Source organism: Mastigoproctus giganteus, chromosome 14 (assembly GCF_048544385.1).
Source record: "Mastigoproctus giganteus isolate SK-2022 chromosome 14, ASM4854438v1, whole genome shotgun sequence".
Classification (NCBI taxonomy): Eukaryota; Metazoa; Arthropoda; class Arachnida; order Uropygi; family Thelyphonidae; genus Mastigoproctus; species Mastigoproctus giganteus.
In genome coordinates, this window is record NC_143588.1 from 89,499,164 (window position 1) to 89,523,139 (window position 23,976).

At 36.5% G+C, this 23,976-nt stretch overlaps 1 protein-coding gene across 1 annotated transcript in view; it reads right to left on the reverse strand.

Annotated features, from left to right (window-relative positions):
• Positions 1 to 23,976, reverse strand: part of Naa60 (N-alpha-acetyltransferase 60) — a 93,779-nt gene that overhangs the window by 29,340 nt on the left and 40,463 nt on the right. Inside the window, exon 4 of the mRNA XM_090388451.1 lies at positions 3,200 to 3,329. Within this exon, the coding sequence (XP_090244577.1) occupies positions 3,200 to 3,329 (130 nt within the window). The remainder of the gene's footprint in view (positions 1 to 3,199; positions 3,330 to 23,976) is intronic.

Consider the following 23,976-nt stretch of genomic DNA (forward strand, 5'->3'; position numbering starts at 1 on the left):
TGAATGATTTTATTTCTGTTCAGATGCACATGCATCCTCAACTATAGACTCCATTTTCTCTACCACAGAAGTTAAGTTTATAGGTCTCAAAGTTACTCTTGCCATTTACAATAAAACATTTTCAATCTTAGAGTAAGAATACATAACTATTATAATAATAAATAGGAACTAGACTGTTCACACAACCTAACAGATGAGATTTGTTAACGTAGCCCATTGTATTTATGATATATCCCACTAGCTTCCTGTGAATTTTTCACATTCAAGAATAATAATTTCTTTTCCAATCCATTTTCAATTATCACACAATTGTCTAATTCTCAATACCTAACCTGGGCCAATAGCATAATTAAATCTAAAAGAAATACTCCAAAGTGAATATTGATGCAAAAAAATTTAGTTCAACAGTCATTTGTTTAGCATTTATCAATGATGCTACCAAAGCTAACCTGCAGTGAACCAATCTGATTTACTCCCTTCCATCTATTGTTAGCAAGTGCAAAACACTCCATTATTGTTCTTTGCCCTCATTGCCAAAGTCATTACATAGTTTATCATAATTTGCTTCCCAAGTTACAGATTTAATTTATGCTTGTCTTATTACTCAGTGTGTTTCGATATTATAATTTAAATTCATTTCCATGCAACTTTCTTTTTCTGTTACTAAACTCATCAATTTCCATAATCATGCACTTTGGTTTAATCCTGGAGCTTATAAAATTACTTATTTGACCAGTTCCAATTTATTATTTGTAACTGTTAAATTCAACTACTTTTCCCATTAAGCAGAATTCAAATAATGCCTAAGACGATCACAATTACCCCTAAAAATTAAATTTCATTCTCTTTATCCTTGATGACATTATGATCTACATTAATAAATACCTGCTAATGGTTACTTATTCCTTTCACAAGTACATGTGTAGATCAATTTTTCAATTGTGAGCTGTGCAGAGTACATCCAGAGATATGGGTAAATCTATGGAGGTACTACCAAAGGTCAATTTCAAATAATAATGTTTTTGTTTATAAAAAAATTATTCTGAAATTTTTCCAGTAAGTGCTGCCAACACTTACCTACATTTCCAACTATTAGCAGACACAGTTTTGAATGGTAGCATAAAAATGGCTTTGAAAATGAGAGAAGGGCATCACAACTATTAGCCATTTTTGTCTGACTTTGACTAACAAAAGACAAAACTGAAGAAATTCTCTGGAATTCAGATTCAGATATTGATGAAATTGAATTTAAGCAATGCACAAACAGATTAAAATAACTTAAACAAAAAGTTTTTTTAAGAGTGTTTTATGATTTTTGAAAATAATTTCGCTCTAATTCTGACAATCAAAATAAGAATAAAGTAATATTTAAAAGCATTTATGTCCAAGTATTTTTACAGAACTTCATGAAGAAACTTTTACTCACTTCACACAGCCCGATGCTATGGAAACAGGGAGCACACACTCATTCAGGAAATATACAGGTTAATCTTAAAATTCTCGATATTAGTTGACTCCTTTCTTATAATGTTACAGTAACATATAAAGTTCACTTATAAATAAATTTTTTTATTTCATTTATGAAATAAAAAATAAGTACATACATAAAAAAATGTGTTAATACAGGCAGCCCCCATATAACATGGTACTTCTACAACACGGTACTTATATAACATGGTTAGAGAATTGTAGCAAAACTTGTATAACAAGGTATTTTTGAGCATTTGGCAGGGAAAACCCTGCTATTATGTGGTATATAATTTTTCAATGTTTCCAATCTCTTTTGTGAATCCCCACTTTTGGCTCGCTAGTTGTTATGGAAAAAAAAAAGAAAAAAAGGGAAACTCCCGCATTTTATTTTGAACCTGTGGAAAAAAAAATCTAGATTTCAAAGTTTTATTACTATTGTATAATGCACAAGGCCATCCAAAAGATTAAATCATCCAAATGTTGAAGTAATATTCCTACCACCTAATACAACTTCTTTAATTTATCTTTAAAACTCATTACATCAGAAAATTATTACAATGGATTTTGGAAAAAATTGATTCCAAATCTATCAAAGTGATGGAGGCATCAAAACATTTTTCAATTGTGGACTGTATCAGAATCATAGCTTTATCATTCAAAGTAAAACTAACCGTCAACATTAACTGAGTGTTGTAAAAATGTATGGCCAGAGTTGGTTCATTTAGGTCGAACTGACAGAACACGGAATCAGTGCGATAGTACAACTTGCTAAGTCGGTAGGAGGGGGAAGGTTTTGATGATATGACTATAGAAGATGTTCAATAATTACTGGTAGAAAAAGTGGCTAGCAAAGCAGATTTGGTGGAAATGGAATCGGAGGTAAAAAAAAAGTAAAGTGCAGCCATTATCAACCCACTGCAGGATGGAAGCCTCCTCAACAATTCATGCTGAGGGAAATGGACCATAATCGGAGGTAAACCAAATCAATTCAGAGGATGATAGCACAGATTAAAATTCTGAAGTTCCAAATTTTAAACCAAAAGCATACGGGAAGTCATAAACTTAGCTGAGCAATTAGAATCTTATTTTTTTGATGCAGATCCTTCGACTGAAAAGAGCACAAAAGGGAGCTTAAAAAATGCTTAGCTCAATACCATGAAATTTACAAAGATCTATCAAGCAAAAGCAAACAAACCAGATTACAGATTTTTTAGAGAGAGCAGAAGATACACGAAATCTTGTTGCTGCAGAAGAAAGTTCAGAAGGTAAAGATATTCTGCTTCTGCAACAGAGAAAATGTTCTCTTTGGTTGTGCTTAGCAGCAATGAAGAGGAAAAAACTTAAATGACATACATTATCTGAATATAAGTATCACAGTTTGTAAGGCATTTGTTCAGTTATTATTATTTTTAATAAAAATTAAGTTTCCAATAATCATAAAAAAAATGGTGTATTTTTTGTACTGGTTCTTAGTCCCATATAACATGGTTTCGCACTACACAAGATATTATAAGAACCTAACTACTGTGTTATAAAAGGGTTACCTGTACATTGCTTTACCAACAGCTTTTTGAATTTCATATCAGTCTCAACATTAATGTCTAATGAATAAAAATTAAATGCTAAATTTTGCCTAAGAAAAGTATTAGCATTTAAAAATAACAGCAGCAGTATTCATCAAATGACAACTAACTAAAGAAAAATAAAAATATGTATTTTTAAAAGTTACCTCTTTATTGCACTTTGACTGGGGCTTTATCTCAGCAACTATGAGCCCAATTATGAGAGTTCTGTACACAGCTGCTAAGGAAAAGAACTTGTTACTTGAGGTAATATCCTCATACCAGCTGTCAGGATATCTGAAATGGTTATATTATTTATCAGAATATAATATGCAAGCATAGTTTACATTTTTAATAACCACTTATCTCTTTCAGATATCCTTAAATAGTGTCCAAAGCTTACTGAAGTTATACTGAAATCTGAATATGTTGTAATACTGAAGGTACAAGAGAGAGTAAGTCACAAATATATGCAACTTCATAAATACTAAATGAATGACTGTGAATTTTTAGCAATAGGTGGCAGAATAGCCCAAGGTGATAATGAAGCACTATTTCTGGTTTTTTTTTAGCATTAATAGAGGCACATGATGAAGAAAGCAAGCTTATATAGAATCAGCCAAAAAAAAAAAAACCCCTTCCCATTTCACCTAACCATTCATTCCAAATGTTTGTCTCGTTCTGCCTGGAATTCATAAAAGCAGTCAACTTCCACGACAAATGGAAGTTTGTTCAGGCAATCAACCACCAGCTAGCTAAAGGCAAATTTCTGCACATCTATTATATAACTGTCATTCCTCAATTTTAATTTATGCCTCCTCAGGTGATTAATCTGGAAAAGAGGAAGAATCCCATCAGCATTGGGCTTGCTCAAAACTTTCAAGGCCTTATACACCTCAATCAGATCACCTTGCAGGTGCCTAGTCTGTAGACACTGCAATTTGCAGAAATTTAGCCTTTCTTTCTAAGAGCAACCCTTTGTTCCATTCACCAATTTCGTTGCCTTTCTCTGTACTCATTCCAGCAGCTCTAATCCTTCCAGACCTGTATACAGCACTCAAGGTGTGGCCTGACCCCTTGTACAAAGGGATAATCAACTGATTATTCTTGCTAAAAAAAAAATGCTGTATATCATTGACAAGACACCATGGGCTACTCTAGCAGATTAGCATTAGTAGAGGCACATGATGCAAGTAAGCAAGCTTATACAGCATCAGCCAAAAAAAAAAAAAAAAAAAACATGCATCCCATTTTACAGATCCATTCATTCCGAATGTTTGTCTAGTTCTGCTTTGAATTTATTTAACCTATCAACTTCCACAACAACAGATGGAAGTTTGTTACAGCAATCAACTACCTGCTGGCTAATGGCAAACTTCTGCACATCTGTTCTACAACTGTCTTTTCTCACTTTGAATCTAAGCCCCCATCAGGTTTGTAATCTGAGCGAGAGGAAGAATCCCATCAGCATTAAGCCTGCTCAAATTCATTCAAGGCCTTATACATGTTGATCCCATCACCTCAATCAGGTCATATCACAGGTGCCTAGTCTACAGAACCTGCAATTTGCAGAACTTAAGCCTTTCTTAAGAGCACCCCTTTGTTACCTTCAACACTTGTTGCCCTTCTCTGTATTTCTATCAAATCTATGACCTTCTTAAATTGAGGCTTCCAGACATGTATGTAGTACTCAAGGTGTGGCCTGACCATCACCTTATACAAGGTGATAATTACCTCCTTATCGCTGCTCACAAAATTCCTGTATCATTGACCTACTCTGGCAGACTGTCTGCACTGTCCAGAAAACTTCATATCTGACTGCACAATTACCCCCAGTTCTCTTTGATTCTCCACTATCCTGAGAGTAACACCATATAGTTGGCACATTTCTCTGGGATTACTACCACCCATATGTAGTAGATAAGGATAAGTGGAACAGAACCAGGGTATGTCTACCAGGGGCAAAGGTTGATGACATTGTAGAGTGGATATCATCTTTTAAGTACACAAAAGGTGATATAGTTGTACACGTTGGCACTAATGATATTAAGAGTAGGTGACCGGCAGAATTACTTAAAAAGTACAGTTCACTGTTGAAAAAAAGCCGTGAATTAGGGTTGAATTTGAAAGTGTCTGCAATTCTGCCCAGACACGATAGGAGGGAGTATATGATGAGAGCCTTGTTGATCAATTCGGCCCTGGAAAGATTGTGCAAGGCTCAAGGGGTAAATTTTTTTCAGCCTGGTCTGTTAACAAGTACAGACACCTGTTAACAGGTGTCTGTACTTGTTAACAGGAGAGACTGCTTCTACAGGGATGGGATACACTTAAATAGAAAGAGGTACAAGAATATTTGCTAATGCTATCGAGGCAGTGTTAGGTGGGTCGGAAAACTGCTAGCTTGGGGGATACAAGAACTAATTGATTAACAGTAGCCACTGGAAGAGGTGAAAGGGATTCTTGCACTGCTTCTATTGGAATGAGCAGCAGCCTGGAAAACAAGATGCAGGATATTTCAGAGACTGCTGGGAGTCATTGCGGTACAAATAAACACATGGGTTAGCATTAGCATTGGCATATGATGCAAGAAAGCAAGCTTATGCAGCATCAGCCAAAAAAAAGAAAAAACCATTCCACTTCGCCCCTCCGTTTGTTCAAAATACCTGCCCAGCTGAGCCTTAAATTTATTTAGGCTATCAACCTCCACAACAAGTGATGGAAGTCTGTTCCACCAACCAACTACCCGCTGGCTAAAGGCAAATTTCCGCACATCTATCCTACTTCTGTCTTTCCTCAATTTGAATTTATGCCCTCTCAGGTGATTATTCTGAGCAAGAGGAAGTATCCCATCAGCATTGAGCATGCTCAAACCATTCAAGGCCTTATACACCTCAATTAGATCACCTTGCAACTGCCTAGTCTCCAGAAGTAGCAATTTGCAAAAATTAACCCTTTCTTCGTAAGAGCAACCCTTTGTTCCACTCACCAATCTCGTTGCCCTTCTTGTACTTGTTCCAGCAGCTCAACATCTTTCCTAAAATGAGGCCTCCAGACTGTATACAGTATTCAAGGTGTGGCCTGACCACTGCCCTATACAAGGGGATAATCATCTCCTTATCACTTCTAGAAAAATTCCTGTATATCATTAACAAGACACCATGGGTTACTCTTGCAGCTGTTCAGAGAACTTCATATCTGACTGCACAATTACCTACCCCCCATGTCCTTTTCATTCTCTACCACTGTCAGTGTACTACCAATTTTAAACACACACACCAACCGTTTATGACTGGTTGAATAATGAAATAAAATAAAATAAAATGATAGAAAAGACTGTAAAATAATATTTACAAAAAACTTTTAATCATTTACAAAAAACTAAACTATAACAAAAGTAAAATAAGTAAATAAGTTAAAATGCATTAAAATATAAATATAAAAGCGATAAAAAGACGATAAAAAACACTAGAGCTTTCAGAGGTGTCTTCCTCCTTCCTCAGTAATAGTGAGACTTAAATGACACATCCTTAAATATCAGGTTCACGGCACACGTGGATGACCAGGCGCATACTCAGCATTCCTTTCACTTGTACCGGAACCGGAACTGTCAGTGTAGTACCACAGAGTTGATACGTTGTTCTGAGGTTGTTGTTTCCCATATGTAGTACTTTACATTTGTCTGTTTGTTTGTTGTTTGTTATTTGGTTTTTAGGAGTATTAGCAACTAAGGCCATATTGCTCCGGGATATGCGGTAGTCATTCCCTGACCTTTCCACATTCTCCGTATTTGGTGGTGACGGGCTTGAACCCCAGTCTAATCAAGAAGCGTGTGCTACGCACAGCTGCTCCTTCCCACCTGGCTACAGAGGTGCCTTTTTTTACATCTGTCAATGTTAATCTTCATTTGCCACCTCTCAAGCCCATCTGCTCAACTTTCTATATCCTGTTACAGTAGTATACTATCATTACTGTCATTAACAATCATGCCAACCTTCATATCGTCTGTAAACTTAGACATTGACTCTGATATACCTTCATAAATATCACTGATAAACACAGAAAACAACACTGGACCCAACATCAGACCCTGGGGGACTCCACTAAAAACATCAATCCAAGGAGAGCAGTGTCCATTGATTACCACTCTGTCTTCTCCTACTCAACCATCCTTTCATCCATTGCAGCAACTTGCCCTTAATGCCATACTGTTCCAATATGTACAGTACTCTTCCACGTGCAACAATATCAAAAGCTTTCCTAAAATCCAAGTATATGATAACAAAATTATTTTTTGCATCCAGTTCCTTTGTGACCATATCATAGTAGAGTCAGTCCTCGTATAACACGTGTTTATACTACATGAATTCGATCATACACGATTTATAAATAGGGGAACGATATCGTATATAACAAGAACCGAATTCGCTTATGCACGATTCGCCTTTGTATTTACAAGAAACAGCAGTCTAACACGGAATCACCCCAACTGAACACAACATAGGAATGAAGAGAAGATTCTGAAAATGTACAGTATTTGTTTTTATAAAGTATCAGTGAAGGGGAAACACGTTTCACCATAATAACGTAAAAACCCACACAATTCCAGCTATCAGTATTATCGCAAATGCAATTAGATCGAGTTTACTAACGTTTATAACAGATTCCACAAGCAGAAATGCAACTGGAAATGTTTTTTTTTTTTTTATGGTAATAATCCCCAGAAATGTGAGCTAGTGAGGTGTTAATAGTGTGTCTCTGCCTTTACAGTGTTGTTTATTCAGTTGCTACACGCGTGCAGCTTTGTTTATGTGTACCAAGCGTGCCTCCTCATTTTGTAATTGTGCTTTATTCCCTAAAAATGAGTAAAATTCTTATAAGGTGTGAACAGGAAGCATCCTAGTGAAGACACTACAGATTCAGAGAGAAAAAGAAAAGCAATATCGACACACAGAGGCAGACTGGGTCAAAAATTCTTACCCAGGAAAATTTGTAGCAGCCTCATACTAGTGTTTATGGCCAAAATCACACTGCACTCCGGCCCACCGGGGTTGTTGTTGTTGTTATTATTATTATTATTATTAGCCATAAGATGCAAGGAAGTCTGAGGCTTATGCTGCACTAGCCAAAAAACAAAAAAAATCCCGTGTTACCCTGAGAGAGAGAGAGAGTCAGAAGTAGACGGGAATCACCAAGAAAACAAGAAAGAAGAATGATGATATCCAGCTCAGGACCCTGGGTTTGCCAAGCCCATAACTCACCAGATGTGAGCCTCTGGGGTATTCCCCGGTAAGGCTTATGTCCTTACCGGGGGAAATATGATATTGTGAAGCTTTGAGCAAAATGAAAGACCATGTGATATTGTACGTGCTACAGACCTAAATGAGGCAACGCCGAGAATTACAAAGAATGCAGAGAAAATAAAAACAACTTTCATAGCAGGAACAACTCAAAGTGTAATTAAAATCCATTAGATTAAGACACAAAGAATTGGAAGAGACGGAATGGCTATCATCTGTTTGGATAGAAAATCAAACAAAAAACAAGTTTGCTTAAGACAGAAGCAAAAGCATTAGCAACATTTTATTTCGTAATAAAATACTTACGTATTTTATTACGATTATTTATTGTGTTTGGTAATGTTTTGGTTACAAATGTGTGTTCAATCTTGGGTGGTTGGCACCTAACCCTATTTTTCCCATAGGGCCTGTTGTTTATATTGCACGATTTTGCATTGCACGAGGGTTTCTAGGAACACAACTATCGTGTTATACGAGGACTGACTATCCAATCTGTTTATTCTCTATTTTTATGACATTGATTTAAATCTATTGAATCTAAATTGCATATATATTACTTTTAATTTATTTTTATATTTTAATAAAGCCCTTATTTCTTCAGTTTCATCAGTTATACCAAGATTTATTTTATAACATACCATGATCTCTACACACAGCTGCTGAACTCAAATGGAGCTTACTGCTACCTGTCCATTCTTTGGAATTTCCTTGTAAAGTACTGAAGACTACTGCAGGCCTGAAAATTTCTATATACAGCACCTCGTGCTATACAGTGCAACATTATTCCGAAAAAAATGTCTTACTGTAGAAACGTTACATTTTCATATAACAGTCAAGGATAGGTTCTACAAAGGCTATAAACTGTCAATACTTATCCTATTTGCAGACTTATTTATATTGATACATATTAATACTAGTACATTACATATTAAAACTTATAGATTATTAAGTAAAAATTTATTGACATAAAACATGCATAAGTGGTACTGTTTTTTTTTTTTTTTTTATGGACAATTTTTCAAATGGAGGAAGAAAGGGGTGAGGGAATCTTCTTGAATGGGAACTGCTTTTTTAAAGAATATACATAAGGTTGATTGCCTGGCTTGCTTTTTTTTTTTTTTTTTTTTTTAATAAATAAATTTGCAACTGCTCATCAGATCATCTCATTTTTTTAAACTCAAAAAAAAAAAAAAAAAAAAAAAAAAAGCAACAAAATGTACTCATGGATAACTATAAACTGAAATAAGGCTAGAGAGAAAGAGTGCAATATGGTGGTGTGGGCTTTGAATTTTAATGTGTGTAATGTCATATGAAGTATCAAATAAATATGCATGTAACCTGAAACGCACATTGTAAGATGGCACATTATAGCAGGATGAGCAGTATATATTTTACCCTGGGATGAAAATTTAGCCCTTCCTCAACCTATGCTCTGGATGATAATGAGTAATAGAGATATCCCAATGTGGATCCTTGATCCATGATCAAGGATCCTTGATCATGGATCAAGGATCCTTGATCCTTGATCCATGACCACATGCTACGTGGTCATGGTGTGCTTCAAGGATCCATTATGAGGTAAAATTTGAACGTTTTTATCAGCATGGCCCACACTTGCAGGTAGAAGGAATCTTTTTTGTAACGACAGAACTCATTCAAATGAAGTTGGTGCAAAGATTTTTGGCAGCATTAATGAGGATACCTTAAGGATACCTTAAGGTATCCTCATTAATGCTGCTAGGGAAACTGCTAGTAAGGAGAGGGGGGAGAAGAGTAATATAGATCCGTGATTATCTGATGACGATATGAGTCAAACTAATGCTTGCACTCACATCAGAAATTCTTGTTTGTTGCCACAACAGCTGATGTTGGCAAGAAGTTTGGAGGGTAGTAACATTTCAAACGAGTGGGAAGATAAAGTTCCAGAAACAAGTCTAAATAACTTCAAGGTGTTTGTAAGGGTACTAAAACTATAAAAGAATACTTAGTCTTAGCTGCATCTACAGTAACGTCAGGAGAGTTGTCAATAAAATGGCTAAATTCAAACTCCTGGTTAGGATAACTAAGGTTAACATAACAGAGATAACAGAAATGCGGTGCCGCACAGAAATTGGGAACGAAAAGTTCCATCATCGTATGTATCACGTATTTAGGAAAGCTAGGGAAGATAGAACAGGTGGCGGGGTCATGCTTCTTATCAAAAGCAGCATGAAAAGAAATTTTGTGGAGTCTGAAGTTACATCTGCCAGCATATAATCTGTGTGGTGTAAGTTATTGGAAGCAAAAGTATAATGAGAGTGGAATGAGAGTAATCTACAGACCAGAAGAGTATGACAGGGGTCTCTACATGCAGATGGAATGGACAAGCAAGAACAAATGTCTTGTTATGGGTGACTTCAATAAGCCCCTAATAGACTGGAATAAGTGGGAGGAAAACTCACAGTGGGGAACAAAATTTTTAAATAAACTAGATGATTATTATTTGACATCATAGAGCTTAAAGTACAAGGCAGGTTGTGATCATGCAGTCATTAGTTGGAAAATGAAGAAAGAAGCTGCAGTACTTAAAGAGGCATGCACATTATTTAATTTCAGAAGAGAGGACTTTAACAATTTAAGGCCCTACATGGTATCCATTAATTTGACAGATTACAGAGTGAAAGTAAATATATTTATATATTTGAAAAAAAAATAAAATCACACACACACACATTAAGAAAATATTGCACATTTATCCGAAATGGATGAATGTGGAGCTGGCAAGTCTAATAGAGCAGAAAAAAATAGCACAGGATAGTTACAGAAAGACGAAAAGTAGCCTAAAGCAGCTACAAGTTAATCTACATTGGTACCACAGATAAGGATGAGCCCAAGGCTGTGAAAGCACTGGCTAAGGACAAGGAATTTTTCATATATGTGAATAGTATTAGTAAAAGTAATGGCCATATAATGCAAGAAAGTCTAAGGCTTATGCTGTATCAGTTGGGGGGGTAAAAATAATAATAAAATAAATAATTAATAAATAATAAAAGAAAAGGAAATAAGACAACCTATACATTTCCCTCCTCCCACAGGTAACTAATTATCCAGCTGACCTTTGAATTTTCCCAAACTGTCAGCCTCAACCACCCATGTAGGTAACTTATTCCAGTAATTTATAACATACTGGCTGAAATAAAACTTCCTGCAATCCAGTCTAAACATCTCCCCCCACCGTCACTTGAATTTATGGCCCCCAGTTCTAGAATCATTTATAACCGTGAAAATTTCGTCCTCATTCATTTTACTTTTGCCTCTCAGAGCCTTAAACACTTCAGTCAAGTCTCGTCTAAGGTTCCTAGTTTCTAAGTTGTGCAACCCACATATTCGAATATTTTTCCTTGTGGATGCCCTTTTGCCAATCTTGCCAGGCAAGTTACCCATCTTTGGACCATTTCAAGAAGCTCTAAGTCTTTTTTTAGGTGCAATCGCCAAATTTTAACATAGTATTCCAAGTGTGGTCTAACAATAGCCTTTATATAATGGGATTATGACATCCTTATCTTTACTAGAAAATGTTCGATTTCCTTACAACCTCTACAATGCTCGAAGAACTTCGTGTCTGCCCATATCATAACTCCCAAGTCCCTTTCTTCCACTACTGACTTTAGTTCAGCTCCACCAAGTGCGTAACCCCGGGAGCTCACATCTGGTGAGTATGGGTTTGGCAGACCTAGGTTCCTGAGCTGGATATCATCATTCTTCTCTTTCTTGATGATTCCTTTCTACTTCTGACTCGTTTTCTCTTTTGGGGTAATTCAGAATTTTTTTTTTTTTTCTTTTGGCTGGTGCAGCATAAGCCTCGGCTTCCTTGCACCATATGGCTAATAATAATAAATGTTATTTTGGGGTTGCTGTTCCCGAGCTGCAAGACCTTGCATTTTGCTAAATTAAAGCATAGCTGCCACTTTTCTTACCATCCCTGAAGATTGTCTAGGTCACTCTGAAGAAGCTCTGCTTGGCAGTGATCAATAATCGCTCTAGCGATCTTTACATCTGCAAATTTAGACATCACACCTTCAAATCCTTTATCAATGTCATTTAAGAAAATCAAAAACAACAGTGGTTCCAATACTGATCACTGGGGAACCCCACTTCTTACATTAACCCATTCTGAAGAATAACCATTTATCACAACCCTCTGTCTCCTGCTCTGAAGCCATCCTGCTATCCCTCTAAGGATTATCCCTGTGATGTCAATCTGTTCCAGCTTATAAAGTAATCTAAATAAACAATGTTGAAAATATTCTAAATCCACCTCACGAGTAATTCTATCAAAATAGCTAACAAGATTTGTTAAACATGATTTTCCCTTTACAAAACCTGCTTTCCACCCTTGATCACTGCCTCCATGATTTTCCCTACTACTGAAGTTAGACTGACCAGTCGGTAATTTCCCACTACACTCTTATTTATTTATTTGTTGTTATTTTGGTTTTTAGGAGCATTAGAAACTAAGGCCATATTGCTCCGGGATAAGCGGTGGTCATTCCCTGACCTTTCCGCATCCTCCGTATTTGGTGGTGACGGGCTCGAACCCCGGTCTAATCAAGAAGCATGCTACGCACTGCTGCTCCTTCCCACCTGGCTACAGAGGTGCCCACTACACTCTTAGAACCACCTTTATGTTTGGCAACACATTGGCACTTTTCCAGTCCAACAGAATTTCTCCTGAGTCCAGTGATGCTCTCGTAATTAGCCTTAATGGTGCAATGCACTCACTTTCCGCCTCCCTTAAAATTATAGGGTATATGCCATCAACTCCTGGAGCCTTACTCTCCTGTAGGCTCGAAAGTTTTTTCATTAAATAATCATATGAAATTTCAATATCATTAATTACATATTTTTCAACTTCATTCCCATAATTTCCCACTGACATAAAAGGTTTTTCTTCTGTAAATATTTATGCAAAGTAACTGTTGAGCTCATTTGCAACATCAGCTGGGATATCAAATACCATCCCAAGTCCATTACATAAAGTTTCAATCTGATTTGTTCTACTCTGCATTTATATACTGCATGTGAAGAGTTCCTTATTCCCACACTCTGTTCTCTTTTCCAGCGATTTCTCATAATCTGCCTTTGCCAGCCTAACCTTTTCTGTGGCACTATTACAGATCAATTTGTAGCTGTTATAGGCATCAGTACTTTTATTGCTGTTTAACTTTTCCATGCCATCTTTTTCTGCTCAATTAATTAGGCAACTTCAATGTTCATTCAACTTGGAATCCTCCTCATGGAGTATTTTTTTAATAGTATATACGCATTCAAGGCTGCTGTGATTAATGATTAATTCACTTATATTCACTCTCTGTGAGATATCTACCCAGTTAATAGAGGCCAGGTAGCACCTTAAGACATCGTAATTTCCTTTCCTGAAATTATAACTGTTTCCTTTGCCCTTAACTACTGCTATCTCTCTCCTCATTGTCTACTGCCGAAATCTGTGATCCCTTTCTGCTACTGGTATTCTGTACTGTCAGTCCTATTGTGTCATCTGGTTCATGGGTGATGATCCAGTTTACAATATTCTTTATACATACTTTACAATATTCTTAATACTTTCCGTGACATGTTGATTCAAATAACAATCATCTAGTTGATTTAAAAATTTTGTCCCCCATGTAGAGTTTCCTTCCCATTTGCTCTAATCAATTAGAGGCAAATTAAAATCCCCCATAATAAGATTCACACTTGCCTGCCCATTCCATTTGCATATAGAGGCTCTCATCATAATCTTCACAATCACCTGGCCTGTAATTTATATACTCCCAACAACCATAACTCACCATTATACTTTTTCCATTATACCTTTGCTTCCAACTATCTGTACCATGTAGATACTATACTAGCATGTGAAACATCTAAATCGGGAGAAAGCATTCGCTGCACTCAGAATGCTTTTGATAAGAAGCATGATCCCGCCACCCCCTTCTATCTGCCCTATCCTTCCTAAACACATTGTACATACCATACTGAAACTCATCATCCCCTATTTCCGGGTGTAACCACATTTCCATAAGCCCTATTATGTCAGCATTAGTTGTACTAACCAGCAGTTCAAATTCACTCATTTTATTGGCACTTCTAACATTACTGTATAAACAATTAAGACTTGATGTTCTTGTATAGTTGTATCTACCCTGACACACCCCTTGAAGTTATTTAAGCTTGCTTTCCTGGCATTAGCTACCAGCTCATTTGAAACGTTTCTGTCCTCAGAACATCTTGCTATTATGATCTGTTGCAGTAAGAAACAAGAATTCTTGAGGTATATGTAAGTGTTACTTTGAACAATATCATCAGATAAATGCATGTCTATCCCTTATTCACCCCAAACTAGCAGTTTCTCTGAACCCTTAAGGTATCCTCAATGATACTTGGCAAAAGCCCTTGCACCACCTGTGTTTAAATATATCTCACATCTCTACAAAACAGATTCCTTCTACCTACAAATGCAGGCCAAGCTGATAAAAATTTCTCCCCAAAAGCTTGTAGAGTCCTTCAAGTCTTGAGTGAATCTGCAAGGCTTTCAGCATATAATCCCTCATATCACACAATGAAGAAGAAAGTGGATCAGATCAGACCCTTGTTCACTGGATGAAGGGAAGTCTCAGATAACACAGACGAAGGAACAGAAGGCTTTATGTCAAAATTTGCAGATAATGTAAAGATTGATAGAGTTGTTAATGATCAGTGCCAAACAGCACTCCTGCTGATGTTGCGGATGAATTGAACAGGTACTTTTCATCAGTCTTTACTGACTAAAGATTATTCATGCTGAGAAGAGGCTCTGAGAGCGAGGCTGAGTCATATAAAATTAGTGATTTCAAAATTACAGATGACTATATATTAGAAAAAATTTCGAGAATGAAGGCAAGGCTTGCGGAGTCTATGACATATACCCAGTAATTTTGAGGGAGGCTGCCAGAGTGTGTACTGAACCATTGAGATTAACTATGAGGGATCTTTAGAGTTAGGACATATTCTTTTGGATTGAAGTGCCAACATATTGCCAATACATAAAAGGAGTTCTAAGATTGAAGTCGGTAAATACAGACCAGTCAGTCTGACTTTGGTAGAGAAAATTTTGGAAGCAATGATTAAAAGTGTAATCCAATTTAGGGACATTTAGATAAACAACATGGTTTTTTTAAGAGAAAATAATGTTTAACTAATCTGGTAAGCTATTTTGACACAGTTACTGGAGAGATATATGCAGAGAACAATTTCGACATAGTTTATTTGGAATTTAGTTAGGCATTTGACTCAATCTCTCATGATAAGTTACTGTATGAGCTGGAACATACTGGGATTACTGGAAAAATTCTAAAATGAATTGCTGGTTGGCTTTAGGGCAGAGGGTTGCATTAATGGATATTTTTCAGATTGGTGTTAAGTCAGAATTGGGGGGTCCCCTAAGTATCGGTTCTTGGACCAGTGTTGTTTCTGATTTTCATAAATGACATAGATGAAGGGACAGAAGGTGTTATGTCAAATTTGCAGATGATGTAAAGATTGATAGAGTTTTTAATGATCAGTGCCAAGCAGCACTCCTTCAGGATGACTTGAATAGACTTCAAAGGTGGCCATAAAAGTGGCAGCTATGTTTTAATGCAGCAAAATGCAAGGTTTTATGGCAGCTATGTTTTAATGCAGCAAAATGCACTTGGGGAATAGCAACACCAAAATAAATTATACACTTGGTGGGGTTGAATTAAAAACAGAGGAAGAAAGGGATCTGGGAGTTATAACATGGGCAGATATATGAAGTTTTCTGAGCTGTGTAAACAGGCAGCCAGGAAAGCTCATGGTGTCCTATCGATGATTTATCAAACATTATCCTGTAAAGATAGGGAGGTCACAGTCCCACTGTATAAGGCAGCTGTAAGATCATAGGAATTTAGCTAGATGACATACCTACGACTACAGGTTCTTCAACATCAGCCAATTACAGGTAGGACTTGGTTTACGCTGGGGTTAGATTCCTGAGATTTCTGGATCAAAATGAAGCGGCGTAAATTGAAGCAAAAATATAATGGGAACATACGTAAATACATTAGGTTCCGTTCCAAGATTTTCAGTATTCAAAACAAAATATGTATTGTAGTTTTAAATGTTTTTCACCAACCTTATGTAGAAATAAAACACAAAGAAAACAAAAATTGGAATTGTGATAACTGTATTTATAATAAGTTATATTTGTCTGTATTTACAATAAATTATATTTAACTTTACAACTAAAATATATACATATAAAATATACATTAAAATATACTGGGTTAAGAACAATAAAATACATTAAAATATACTAAATTAAAATCGATAAAACCAAAGCTTTCGAAGGCTCCTGCCTTCTTCTTCAGCGGTATTTTCTTTGTTCTGCAGTGCGTCTTTAAATACCAGCAGGTTCACGGTGCTCATCACGTGTTTCATTCCCACGTGTTCCGTTCTCTTGTGTTACGGAATCGGAAGTGGCTCAAGAGTGGGTCATGTGGAACCGTTCATCCCTTCTGAGGATAGTAGCCTCAAAGAGGGGATGGATCCGCATTCCTCTATCTCTATTAATGTTCACTGTGGAACAGATCCGCAAACTCTCAAGCCACTTCCGGTCCCAGAACTTATTCGCCCGATCGGCGAAATTGCATAGGAATTTATACCACATTAGGAGAGACAAAAGACAGTGCTTTACTAAGATTAGTGACAAGATGACTCCGGTGCACTTGTCAGAAGTGATTAGTGTGGTGGCAACTAAAACAAAACAAATTTCTGACATCTATAGACGAAGACAAATGGGGAAGTTTGACAGACTTAGAGAACAAACCAGGTTTAGAGGCAATAGTGATAGTACTGCCAAGGATTTTATAGTGAATATGAGCAGTAAACAACTAACTAAAGATCAATTGGAGGTTCTAAATTTAGGACCAAAATTTTCCATGATTCCGTCCAGAATACCCGTTGCAGAAATAGCAATGGGCGTGGAAAGAGCTATAAATAAACTTCCCGAAGATATGGCTAATGAAATTAGAGTTAAAACAGCAGCCATCCTCAGTCAAGCTAAAAACGCCCCCTCTAATCTCAATGTGAAGCAAAAAAAAAATTAGCGCTAAAAAGCCTCAAGGAAGATGATAGCATTGTGGTCTTACCCGCGGACAAAGGTAGGGCAACGGTGGTTCTTGATAAGGAAGCATATCTAAATAAGGCGTTGGATTTATTGAATGATCATACAACCTATAAGGTTATTCAGAAAAGTCCACTGCTTAGCTTGGAACGGCAAGTGAATAGAATGGTACAGAGTTGGCTTAAGTCTAGCAAAATTTCCAAAGAACAATATTGGGTACTGCATGCTACAGGGAGCCAAATACCAAGATTTTATGGCTTGCCCAAAATTCATAAAAATGGGTGTACCACTTAGACCCATAGTTTCATTTATAGGCAGTCCCACATATGCACTATCTGGTTTCTTAGCCAAATTATTATCTCCATTAGTAGGACTTTCTGAATTTAGTATTAAGGACAGCAAAGACTTTGTGCATTTTATTAGAAGCCAACGCATAGAAGAGAATGAAATTATGATATCTTTCGACGTGAAATCTCTATTTACTTGTATTCCGATTGACCATGGAGTGCGTTGTGCACACATGGCCTTACGGAGAGATACTACTCTAAATACTAGAACACAATTAAATTTAGAGGATATTGAGAAAGGTATAGAATTATGCCTCTCAAGAACCACTATGGTGTTTGATAATACTATGTATAAGCAGGTTAACGGTACAGCCATGGGCTCCCCCATTAGCGCAATTATAGCTAATTTAGCTATGGAGGAGCTCGAGGCTAGAATATTTAATGTTAGTGTTCTCCCTATGCGCCCCTGGAAAAGATACGTAGATGATACGTTTTCAATTATTCGAAAGGGGAGTGAAGATCAGGTGTTGAATATTTTAAATGGCTTCTCCCCATTCATACAATTTACCTCGGAGGCAGAAGAAGGAGGAGTTTTGCCGTTCCTAGATGTGTTGGTCTGTAGGGAAGACCAACAACTAAAGACTAAGGTCTATAGGAAATCGATGTGTAAAGGTCAATATTCGCACTACAATTCAGCTCAGGCCAACCATCATAGGAACAGTGTGGTTAGAACATTAGTTGACAGGGCAAAATCACACTGTAGTACCTCCGAGGATAGGAAGATAGAGTATGAACGTGTCACAACAGATCTTACAAAATGTGGCTGCCCCCAGAGGATTATAGAAAAATATATTAAAGGAAATCAGAGGAGAGGCGAATCTTTTACGCCAGTATCCACTGCATATATTCCCTACTATCCGGGTCTAACCGATCACATAACTAGAATACTAAGAAATTATCAGACACGTTGTGTGCAGCTTCCGGGGCGGAGGTTGCACACAATCGTGTCACGAGTAAAGGACCCCATTCAAAAAGAGAATGCAAGTGGGGTCGTATACAGTATTAGATGCCCGGATTGTGGGGAGTGTTATGTAGGGGAAACAAAACGCCGTCTCAAAAGACCGTCTGGGGGAGCACACTAAGGCAATAAGAAGTGCGGACTATGGTAAGTCCGCTGTGGCCGAGCATTTTTGGGAGAAGCAGCACCACTTCTCCCCGGACGAGGCTATCATCACCGATCGGGCGAATAAGTTCTGGGACCGGAAGTGGCTTGAGAGTTTGCGGATCTGTTCCACAGTGAACATTAATAGAGATAGAGGAATGCGGATCCATCCCCTCTTTGAGGCTACTATCCTCAGAAGGGATGAACGGTTCCACATGACCCACTCTCGAGCCACTTCCGATTCCGTAACACAAGAGAACGGAACACGTGGGAATGAAACACGTGATGAGTACCGTGAACCTGCTGGTATTTAAAGACGCACCGCAGAACAAAGAAAATACCGCTGAAGAAGAAGGCAGGAGCCTTCGAAAGCTTTGGTTTTATCGATTTTAATTTAGTATATTTTAATGTATTTTATTGTTCTTAACCCAGTATATTTTAATGTATATTTTATATGTATATATTTTAGTTGTAAAGTTAAATATAATTTATTGTAAATACAGACAAATATAACTTATTATAAATACAGTTATCACGATTCCAGTTTTTGTTTTCTTTGTGTTTTATTTCTACATAAGGTTGGTGAAAAACATTTAAAACTACAATATGAACATACCCAACCTCAGAGGCCTGTTTGAAGAAACAAAATATGTATTTGAAAAATGTTTTATTTTATAAAATTTACGTATTGAAAATTGTATAATGCTTAAGAAAAAGAAAGAAAATTTACTGCTTTAAAAACGATAGAATAGATATCTGTTTGGTTTTCTTCTTTTCTGATAAGTTATAGTATGGCTGTAGAACTGTCTAAATTCCTCCCTTAATGGTAGAGCTCTGCTCCCAGTTGAGGTCATTGTTACAGATCTCACATCCCTTATTAATAAGAGCAATAGCCTATTGCATTGATTTCACTGTTAGTGTCCTAACCGACACTGTAAAGACCTTCACTTTCCTCTGTGTCTTCTTTGGACAGTTGTTCAGCTAACTGTTCTAAATCTTCCGTTGAAAGCTCTTCACCATGACTCTCAAGGAACTCATTTATACCACCAGCTTATACATCATCTAGTCCTATTTCCTTTGCTATCTCTGTCACATTCTCTGTTATTGATGCAAGGGTAGTGTCATGCTCTTGCAAATTCAGAATGCAGTCAGGTCAAAGCTTACAGCCAGATGCCATTCATACATGATTTTGACACTTCACTCCATGCTGCTGAAATGTTGGAGATCCCTTTCATAATGTCATATGACTTCCAGTAGTCTCTCAACGTGACATTATCAGATACTTGAATAGCCTTAGAAATTCCCTTGAGTGTTTTCCGTAAGTAATAAGCCTTGAAGGTGGATATTGCTCCTTGATCCATGGGTTGTAAAAGTGAGATTGTGTTTGGTGGAAGGAAGACAATCTTGATCTCTAGGCCACTGGTATTCAAATCACTCAAATCCGGAGGGTGACCAGGGGCACTGTCCAGCAGCAGCAGCTAAACCTTATGAGGAAATCTATTTTTCATACAGAACTCCTTTACCAGCAGACAAAAATACGTGTACCAGTCACTAAAAATTGTCTGGGTAACCCAGGCCTTTTTGTTGGAATGCCATAAGACAGGAAGCTGTGTTTTCATGATTCCCTTCATACCACGTGGTGTTTCTGAATGATAAACTAACATAGGTTTTAATCTGAAAGTTCCTGAAGTATTGCTACCCAACAACAAAGTCAAACGGTCCTTGGCTGCCTTGAACCCAGGGGCATAACACTCTTCACAAGTAATGAAGGTGCAGTTCGGCAGCGTTTTCCACTAGAGGCCTGTTTCGTCTACATTAAAAACTAAGTCTGGGATAAGCTTTTCTTCATCTACAAGTTTTTAAACATAAATTGGAAATTTATTTGCAGCTGTAATACCAGCACTAGCTGCTTCTCCTGACATTTTAACATTATGGATTTTTGTTCTATTCTTGAATCTAAAAAACCATCCTCTACTAGCAGTAAAATCATTAGAACCATCCTCTTCAATGATTTTGCTTTATACCTGATAAGTGATTCTGTTAGAGGAAGATGATGCTGGATCATGTCATCAATCCACATGACAAGCAGCTTTTCCATTTTTTCAACTGTTTTATTCCAGGAATAGGGGTAGTAAGAGGATCCCGCACGAATATTGACTGCTAATTGGGAAGATTGCTTTGTGGTCTCAGCATTTTTCATTATAGTTGTTACAGTTGATGGTACTTAATATGATAGCATAGCTTAATTTATTATGGTACTCACCTTTTTCTTTTTTTTTTTTTTATAATCTGCAATTAATGTTTGAATAGGGTGGATGATAATTTTAATTTAAATTAGGAGTAAGTAATTTGGGGTTTAAAAACAGAAGTTAAAATATGCGCAAGGAAGTAGAAGTGCACGTCTTCGTCCTTGGTTGTCAATACTTACTCCTAATTTAAATTAAAATTATCATCCACCCTATTCAAACATCAATTGCAGATTATAAAAAAAGGTGAGTACCATAATAAATTAAGCTATGCTATCATATTAAGTCAATTATAAATGGTATTTTAAGTAATCTACAAGTATCGAGTTGATGGTACTAAATTGAAAGCTTGACACACATACACACACACATCTGACCGAGTTTCAACTTTCTCCATTTGCCAAATAACTCCCATTTTTTCTTCGACTGTCCATGATTTACATTGTTTTTTAGTCTCTTGTCCAGATGCACTTGATAACGTGTTTTTGGGGCATGGTGGTAGATATGTACAGTATCTGTATTTGAAAATACGTATTAATAAAAAGAAGCATCCTGTACTCTAGACACCAGTGCATGTTTGTCAATTCACTTTCAGTTCTTAGTCCAGGGTTAATGTAATTTTCTTTTTCTCGTCCCATTTTATATTCCATTTTTTTGTTTAATTATTAAAATTTTAGGCCGTAATTTATCATTCAGTATTATAGCTTTATTACAATGTCAGGACCATCTGTGTCTAGGAAGTCGAGCAGAGTCATGACTCATCACTTCTTCCAATCATGATCTGTGAGAGGCACAAAAGTGAAGCGGGCGTAAATTGAAGCATTGTAAACCGAGTCCTACCTGTATTTATTTACCAAACAGTATTCCAATGAAGAATTAAATTAAGGTGCTGCAGGATGTTGCTTTACTCTTTTTCATACCCATTTTTCTTAGCAGTGATAAGAAAAATGGGTATGAAAAGGGGAAAAATTTCTTTAAACTATGATCGGGTAGATCAATACACAGAAGACATCAAGCTGTGTGATATGTCACATTCAATTCCTTCATATCATGCCAATATATTATCATTTAATATACACTGGTCAGAAGAGTAAAACCGAATGGAAGTCTCTTCGGCAGAAGCAGTTCTATGAGTAACAAATGATTACAAATTTACTTGCTTGGAATTTTATAATTTTGCTATAAAACAAAAATGACATCTAAACAAAAAATATTTATGAAAAGGATTATTTATCATGTGTGTGTGTGTTTTATTTTTGTATTCAAAAAATTGCAACATCAGCTGCAATTATAGTTAAAAATTACCAACAGGATTAACTGATTGGTAATTTTACTTGAAGCAAAAATAAATTATGGAACTATTTGTGCAAAATAAATTATGGAACTATATGTTTTATGAAATAACACTAGTGTTGCTAATATGAAAATGCATAGAAAACACTAGGGAGGTAAAGATTATATATCATCCAGATTTTTATAGATGGGTCTTGGTGGGGCGTGCTGTGGCACATTATAATCATAGTTGTTTTTGCACCATAAAAATCCAAAGCAACCAACAAACCTGATGATGCACCATATTTTTTCTCCTTCTAAGTACATTAAGTCCCAATTTTTTTTTTCTCCATGTTCAGAATTCATTCATTCAGTTTTCATCCCTGAAAATTTGGCCATCCTAGTTTTAGAAAGAATATTTTTGATGCATTACTCAAGTTCATTTCATTTAATGTACCTTATGCTTTCAGAAAGCCCATACTGTGGTGTCCTGTCTTTTCGAGACAATTCGAGATTTTGAATAAAAAGCAGACCAAATTCTCAATGTAATGTCTTGCTATATTTGTACACATTACCAGTCACTTAACACTTGGTAAATATTTTTTCTAGTGTGATTGGAAACTGATAAACTACAGAAAAAGGTTTCTTCTGGGAAGTAATTTAGCCATATAGTGCAATAAAGCCATGCACTTTTGATGCACTGGCAAAAAAAAAAAAAAAGTAGATAAGAAATACAAATTATGCACTTCCCTCCTCAGGTAGGTAACTGTCCAGTTAATCTTTGATTTTCTTCAAACTATCAGCCTCAAATAACCTGCATAGGCAACTTGTTCTAGTAGTCAATAAACTTGCTGGCTAAAAGAAAACTTCTTACTAGTCTAAACCCCTTCCTCTGTAATCTTAATTTACAGGCCCTAGTTCTGGAATTCTTTATAACAGTGAAAATTCCGCCTTCGCTCATTTTATTAACTCCTCACAGAGCCTTAAAACCCTCAATCAGGTCCCCCTCTGAGGTGCCTGGTTGCCAAGCTCTGTAGCCCACATAATCAAAGTCTTTCCTCATATGGTTACCCTTTTTTCCAATTCACCATGTGATTTGCCTGTCTTTGGACCCTTTCAAAAAGCTCAATGTCTTTCCAGATGAGGTCTCAATACTTGTACACAGTATTCCAAATATTTGTGTATTTATGTTAACATGGAAAGCTGGATACCAGCTCTCAGGGGTAGCAAAATACAACAGTAATATTACTGTGATCTTTTTATGTAGTAAAGGCTCTGTTTCTGGGCACTTAGAAGCCTCGACACAGTCCTGCCTGCAGTGGCAATTTTGCTCATGTTTTTCTTTAAGTAAACTTTTATATCAGCACATTGCCAATAAGCACTTTAATAATGTTAGATGTAAAACGCATTGGTGTTATTATTTATCATGATAATGTAAACTGCCATCCTAAATTAATAAGTTTATACATTATTGCTTTTTACTACATATTTTAGTTACGAAAATTGCCATACACAAAAAA